General features: G+C 44.7%; 2 protein-coding genes across 2 annotated transcripts in view; both read left to right on the forward strand.

The window, feature by feature from the left end:
- The window catches only part of LOC115370795 (chromosome alignment-maintaining phosphoprotein 1-like), a 3480-nt gene extending 1268 nt beyond the window's left edge, over positions 1 to 2212 (forward strand). Inside the window, exons 2-3 of the mRNA XM_030067974.1 lie at positions 1 to 370; positions 1359 to 2212. The exon at positions 1 to 370 is cut by the window's left edge and continues 681 nt beyond it. Coding sequence (XP_029923834.1) covers positions 1 to 370; positions 1359 to 1639 — 651 coding nt within the window. The 3' untranslated portion in view covers positions 1640 to 2212. The remainder of the gene's footprint in view (positions 371 to 1358) is intronic.
- Positions 2213 to 4864: 2652 nt separating this feature from the next.
- Positions 4865 to 7500, forward strand: part of dytn (dystrotelin) — an 8541-nt gene continuing 5905 nt past the window's right edge. The window contains exons 1-3 of the mRNA XM_030066484.1: positions 4865 to 5021; positions 6028 to 6060; positions 6750 to 6815. Coding sequence (XP_029922344.1) covers positions 4865 to 5021; positions 6028 to 6060; positions 6750 to 6815 — 256 coding nt within the window. The remainder of the gene's footprint in view (positions 5022 to 6027; positions 6061 to 6749; positions 6816 to 7500) is intronic.

Genomic DNA, 7500 nt, shown 5'->3' on the forward strand with positions numbered 1-7500 from the left:
GCCGACCAGCGGCCGGACCCCGGCAAGGCGGACGGCGAGGGCGAGGACGGCGTGCTGCTGTTCGACGGCGGCGGCTACCGCTGCCTGATCTGCGGCTGGAGGAACAAGCTGAAGGCGCTGGGCATCAACCACGTGGTGCGCCGCCACGACATCCCCAAGGCCTACGCCGCCCACGCCGTCAAACGAGACGCCGCCTCCGCCGCCGCCGCCGCCACCGCCACGCCCAAACCCGCCCACAGCACCGCCGAGGAGGAGGAGGCCAGCAGCAGCGAGCTGCTGAAGGAGGAGATGGAGGCGACGGCCAAAGTCGTTCGATTCATCGCAAACCGCTTCGTCTGCCTGATCTGCGGCTGGAAGACCAAACTGAAGGGTGAGGTACTGCAAGTACTACTGCTCAGAGTACTACTGCTGAGAGTACTACTGCTGAGAGTACTCCTGCTGAGAGTACTACTGCTGAGAGTACTACTGCTGAGATAGTACTACTGCTGAGAGAGTACTACTGCTGAGAGAGTACTACTGCTGAGAGAGTACTACTGCTGAGAGTACTACTGCTGAGTACTACTGCTGAGAGTACTACTGCTGAGTACTACTGCTGAGAGTACTACTGCGAGTACTACTGCTGAGTACTACTGCTGAGAGTACTACTGCTGAGAGTACTACTGCTGAGTACTACTGCTGAGTACTACTGCTGAGAGTACTACTGCTGAGTACTACTGCTGAGAGTACTACTGCTGAGAGTACTACTGCTACTGCGAGTGCTACTGCTGAGAGTACTGCTACTGCGAGTGCTACTGCTGAGAGTACTCACAGTACTCGAAGATGGAAATTAGCTGCTCGCTACAATCCTACATGAAAGTTTCTGTCCCTGATTTCTTTATCAAAAATGAATAAATACAAATACAAAATACTGCTACTTAGAGTACTGCAACTTAGAGTACTAATGAGAGTACTACTACTTAGAGTACTACTTAGAGTACTGCCACTTAGAGTTCTAATGAGAGTATTTCTACTGTGAGTACTACTGAGAGTACTGCTACTGCAAGTACTACTAACAGTACTGCTACTGTGAGTACTACTCAGACACTTTAAATTGTTGAAACTTTATGGTTCTCATTGGCAGCCTGACTGAAATGACTTCTTGGTTTTATTGTGTTTGTTTACTGTTTATTACTGTTTATTTATTTATTTATTTGTATTTATTTCTGGTCAGTTGAGTCTAAACGGTCCTCACTTCAGTCAACCCTGAATTTTGTGCACTGCACCTTTAAGATCAGTTAGATCACTGTCAGTGAAACGTTTGAATGTCAGCTAACAGTGTGTGTGTGTGTGTGTGTGTGTGTGTGTGTGTGTGTGTCCAGGCTTCGCCATCAGCCACGTGGTGCGCAGCCACGACGTGGAGCGTCCGTACGGCTGTAAGGAGTGTGGGCGGAGCTTCTTCCTGCCCAGCCACCTGCAGCAGCACGTGCGGGCGCTGCACCGGCCCGGGCGCTACGCCTGCCCCTTCTGCTGCTTCAGGTCCCACTTCCTGGGCGGCTTCCGGCGCCACTGCAGCCGCTGCAACGCCCGCAGCCAGGAGGAGGGCGGCGAGGGCGAGGGCGAGGAGGGGCCCGACGAGGACGCCGCCGACGCCAAGGAGTAGAAACAATGAAACCGGTCATTCGTTGGCTGCTGTTAAAGGGACAGTCCACCGTTTTGGACAAATTCTCCTTTCCCTCCTCCACAGAGTCCAGATGTTGGACACCGTTTCCACCTCTGGACGTCCACTGGCTCACTTCCTCTTGGTAGCATTTCCTGTTAGCTTAGCATTAAGACTTGAAGTCTATGGGAGTGGTTAGCCTGGTTCCATCAAAGTGGTCAAGACGACCACATGTGGTGTTAACCCTTTGAAACCCGGATGGATGTCAGATTCCCTGTTGACCTGCTTGTGACAGGCGCCTGAACGCAGCATGTGACCCAGTTTGCCTTTTTGTTTTTGTTTTGTTTTGTTTTTTGTTTTTTGAAAACATGGGAAAATAGACAATGGGCAGCTTAATAAGCAATGACCCCAAAAATTTGAGAGAAATAACAAAAAAAAGTTATAAGAAAATGACTCGGAAATTAGCTAAAGAAAGGAAAGAAACAAGAATACAAAGGAAAAACAAATCTGAAATTACGTTTAAAAAAAAAAGCCCTGAAAATTAAAATAAAATGAAGAAGAAAATTACCTTAAAATTAGACCAAAAAGTTGTTTCCCCCACATGTAAAATAATTTTAAATATAAAATACAATAATTTTAAAAAATTGTAAGATATTTTTGCTTTTTTTATTTTCTGATAATTTTCTCTTGTGTTTTCCCTCTTTTTTATTTTTCAGGTCTTTTTGGTTCATTATTATCATTATTATTATGGTTCCTGGTATTATTATTTTTTTACAATAAAGTTTCTGGAGGCTGCAGCTCCACCTGGTGGCTCATTCATGCAACTGCACAGCCACACAGACTCCCTGATCTATTGATGTATTGATGTATTGATTAGAGCCTGACCAGGGAGGTTTTTCTGATCAGGAATGTTTTGATATTTCATGTTTTTGTATCTGATGAACATTTTGTGTGTTTGTGTGTGTGACTGCACAGGTTTGTGTGTGTGTGTGTGTGTGTGTGTGTGACCTTACAGGTATGTGTGGTTTTATGTTTGCAAGTCAGTCACATGGTTTATTGTTTTTATTTTTTTCTTCTGTGGTGAATTTGATGATGTTTATAATAAATTCTTGGTGAAGATGAAGGACGGGTGGGTTTCTCCTCATGTTAGGACAACAGAGTGATCCCTCTGTCAGCTTATTAATTATCTCTGATCACACACACACAGACTTCCTAAGTTATTTTATTATGTTATAGCAAATTATAATATTTTGTTTGCTCAGTGGTTCGGCTGTGCCTCCTCAGAGCAACAAGGTTGTGTGTTTGAATCCCAGCCTGAGAGCTGCTTCCAGATCAGCAACTACACACAGAGAGTCCAGAGCTCAAATTTACGGAGGAGAAAAGTCACAAATCTAGAAGAAAGAAAATTAGAATTTACAAGATTAAAGTTGTAAATTTGAGAAAAAAAAACATATTCTCTGAGATTAAAGTGGTAAATTTATTAGAAAAAGCTCGAGTCATTAGGGTTAGGGTTAGTAAAGACTGGAAAGTCTAAGAGACGGAGCTTCTGAGAGAAGCTCCTGAGGTCGAGGGTTCAAGACCAACCAAAGTAACTTTTGAAAACCATCAACCCACAATAAAGACTAAAAAGCCTAAGAGACAAACCACAAGGCTGTAAGAGTTTGTGGCTCCAGGTGTTTGTCCTCTGCATGGAGGTCTTGAGGTTGTGGGTTCAAGCCTTAGGAAAGCTCTGAATTTTGAGAGCAAACACCCCAAATAAAAACTGAAAAGTCTCAGAGACAAAGCAAACACCTGCAGGACTCGGTGGCTCCGGGGGTTTGTCCTCTGCATGGAGGTCTTGAGGTTGTGGGTTCGAGCCTTTGGAAAGCTGCTTCTTTTGGAAGACCTCATCCAGAGTAAAGACTGAAAAGTCCAAGAGACGAAGCAAAAACCCGCAGGACTCGGTGGCTCAGAGTGTCGGTCCTCTGGCTGAAGCTCCGCAGGTCGTGGGTTCGAGTCCGAGGGCGTCTTTGACTTTTGAAGAGCGACGTCCAAAGGAACGCCTGAAAAGCTCCAACAGCAACACGGACGTCGCTTGTCCTGGGTGGCGTGACGTGTCGGTCGACCGCAGGAGCCTTTTGAGGCAGCGGGTTCGAGCCCGGCTTCGCTGCTCAGTGGATTTTGACAACTTTCTTTGTTAGCCTTAACAAGCTCAAACAGTGACCTGCGGCTAATCAACTACTTCTTTCTACTACTTTATGAAACTTCTTCCAACTTTCTTAAAACGTCACGGCTTCCCTCTGTTCAGTAAAAGCTCAGACAGGCGGCGTTTTCCGCTTCATAACCCCCTGCTGACGGACCTCCAGAAGGCCGGGGGAGGACACGGCCCTCCCCCGACCCCGCCACTGCGGGGAGCGCCGGTTACCAGGAGCGGAGAGGGGAATCGAACCAGCCGCTGGATCAGCCACTGCTGATGTTGGTAGGAACGTTACCATCGCGCCACCAGCCCACAGGCACACTCACAGCTCTTCTCCGGGCGCTTTTAAGTCTTCGCTCCAGACGCGGACGCTCAAAATTCACTGAGCGGCGAAGCCGGGCTCGAACCCGCCACCTCAAAAGGCTCCTGCGGTCGACCGACACGTCACGCCACCCAGGACAAGTGATGTCTGTGTTGCTGTTGGAGCTTTTCAGGCGTTCCTTTGGATGTCGCTCTTCAAAAGTCAAAGACGCCCTCGGACTTGAACCCACGACCTGCAGAGCTTCAGCCAGAGGACCGACACTCTGAGCCACCGAGTCCTGCAGGTGTTTGCTTCGTCTCTTGGACTTTTCAGTCTTTACTCTGGATGAGGTCTTCCAAAAGAAGCAGCTTTCCAAAGGCTCGAACCCACAACCTCAAGACCTCCATGCAGAGGACAAACCCCCGGAGCCACCGAGTCCTGCAGGTGTTTGTTTTGTCTCTGAGACTTTTCAGTTTTTATTTGGGGTGTTTGCTCTCAAAATTCAGAGCTTTCCTAAGGCTTGAACCCACAACCTCAAGACCTCCATGCAGAGGTCAAACACCTTGAGCCACGAACTCTTACAGCCTTGTGGTTTGTCTCTTAGGCTTTTTAGTCTTTATTGTGGGTTGATGGTTTTCAAAAGTTACTTATTTGGTTGGTCTTGAACCCTCAACCTCAGGAGCTTCTCTCAGAAGTGAATCACCCTCAGCTTCAGAGTTTGATTTTTGGAGCTTTAAAGTTTTTATTTGAGATGTTGCTTTTCAAAGGAGCCTTCCATCAGGCTCGAACCCACGACCTGCAGGTGTTCAGGCAGAGGAGCGACACTCTGAGCCACAGAGGCCTGCAGGTGTCTGCTTTGTCTCTTGGACTTGAAGACGTCAAACTCCTCACCTTGATCATCTGGTCTTGTATCATATGAAATGATATCAAGGTGTGCAAACACAATGTATGTGGCTGGTTGGTACAGACTTTTATTTTGCTTACTCAGTGGGCGTGGCCTCTCCATTAAAGCTGCTTTTTCATTGGCTGGGGCTGGGTCACACTCCATGCTGATTGGTGAATCCACAGGCTGTGTGTGTGTGTGTGTGTGTGTGTGTGTGTCAACAGTAATCAATAGCCTCATTGTCCCAGCAGGCAGCTGTCATGTCTCATTAAGTATTCATATCATCATTACTTATTTAAATCATCTCATTAATTAATTAACGAGCTTCAGGATCCTGTTGAAAGTGTTTCCATCTTTCTGGGACGAGCAACCAGGAAATGCCCACACACAGCTGATGTTTTCTTTCTGTCTTTTTTTGTTGTGTACTTGACATTTTTCTCCGCTCACACACACACGGAGCTCATGGAATAAATGTTCTGCAATGAATCTGTAAATAATTTCAGGACAAACGGCTGCTTTCCCAGAGGTGAGTCTGCTCGCTGTCCAGGTGTGCTGCTGCTCACAGTCTCTTCTTCTTTTTGTATTTTGAATTTTTGAATTTCTTCAGGCAGGAAGGTCCCACTGACGGACAGTCCACCTGAAGCTGAAACTCATTTTCAGTTAAAGTGCAATTAAAATGAAGAGATACAGACCAAAATGCTTTTGTTATGTTAAATCGTTTAACCGTAGAAACCTGAGCAAATTCACACGCTGCCTGTCAGAAACATGGGAAAACAGCTTTAACAGAAAACATGGAGAAAAATCATCAGAGCATTAGTATCATTAATTCATTCATTTTGAGAAAATCAGAGGAAATTTAAAATAAAATTACCCAAAATTAGCCCCCTGCAAAAATAGAAAGAAAAACAGAAAAATAAAGATTTAAAAATTACAATAAAACTCTATTTATGATTATATTTATAATATATGTCAGTTAATATACACAATAATGTAACATCAAGAGTCATGTTGTGTGATGTTTGTGTTTTCAGGTCTGACACACATCATGGATCTGGACAGCATCGGTAACACACACACGGTTCTGCTAGGTTCTGCTAGGTTCTCCTCTCTCCTGTTCTCTTCTGTTCTGTTGCTGTATCTGGGTTCTGTTCTGTCGGGTCTCTTCCCCTCCTCGTGTCCTCAGGTCCTGCGTGTGTGTGTGTGTGTGTGTGTGTGTGTGTCACTACCAGAAGCAGACAGCAGGGGGCGCTGTGGCTGCTTCAGGTGTATTTACCTGACAGCCGAGCAGCGGGGAGCAGCCACACAGCCGCTCTGCTGTTTGTTGTTGTTGTTGTTGTTGACTTGTTGTTGTTGTTGTTGACTTGTTATTGTTGACTTGTTGTTGGTGTTGTTGTTGTTGTTGTTGTTGACTTGTTGACGTTGTTGTTGTTGTTGTTGACTTGTTGTTGTTATTGTTGTTGACTTGTTGTTGTTGTTGTTGTTGTTGACTTGTTGACGTTGTTGTTGACTTGTTGTTGTTGTTGTTGTTGTTGACTTGTTGACGTTGTTGTTGTTGTTGTTGTTGACGTTGTTGTTGACTTGTTGTTGTTGTTGTTGTTGTTGACTTGTTGACGTTGTTGTTGTTGTTGTTGTTGACTTGTTGTTGACTTGTTGTTGTTGTTGACTTGTTGTTGACTTGTTGTTGTTGTTGTTGTTGTTGTTGTTGACTTGTTGTTGTTGTTGTTGTTGTTGTTGTTGTTGTTGTTGTGTGCAGAGGCGCTGAACGAGATCCGGCCGTCCGTCTACAGAGCCGCCATGAAGCTGCTGGAGCTGCAGAGGCTCTGCTACAGTGAGTGTGTGTGTGTGTGTGTGTGTGTGTGTGTGTGTGTGAGTGTGTGTGTGTGTGTCGGCCTCATGTCCCTCCGGAGTCACCGTCCATCCAGCAGCACTGATGCTGGATGCTAAAACACGGCAAAATTTGGGCTGTCAGTGAAAATTTAGTAGACGTCTAACTGTCGCCCAAATGCAGCTTAGCCATCAGTTAGACACAGCTACTGAACAACTACTATATACATCTAACAGACTGAAAAATAATGGACTGAGGATTCTATTTATTCCAATACAAGGAAAACCATCCAGACAGATTAAATGTAAAGAATTTATTATTAGAACTTGTAAAACACTAAACAAAAACAATGATAGAAGATATAAATTATATAACACTTCAAATTAGGATCATTTTAAAACAATACAAAAAAATATATAATGAAATAATACAATATTTAACAGGAAAACAAGAACAAGATTTACAATAATTAAAAATTTAAAAAATTAAAAACTTAAAGATACCTTAAAAATAACAACAGCAACAACAACAAAAAACAAAACAATGGGAAGCCACCCTACTTATTTCTTATTTCATGACTGTGAATAGCCTGGTCTTCTCAAAAGGCAGCTTCTCGATTGGCCCACCACCCTTCATGTTAAATTTTGCCATCAGGCCATTGGTTAAAACCCTAAAACAA

Source organism: Myripristis murdjan, chromosome 2, assembly GCF_902150065.1.
Source record: "Myripristis murdjan chromosome 2, fMyrMur1.1, whole genome shotgun sequence".
In the NCBI taxonomy this organism is placed as follows: Eukaryota; Metazoa; Chordata; class Actinopteri; order Holocentriformes; family Holocentridae; genus Myripristis; species Myripristis murdjan.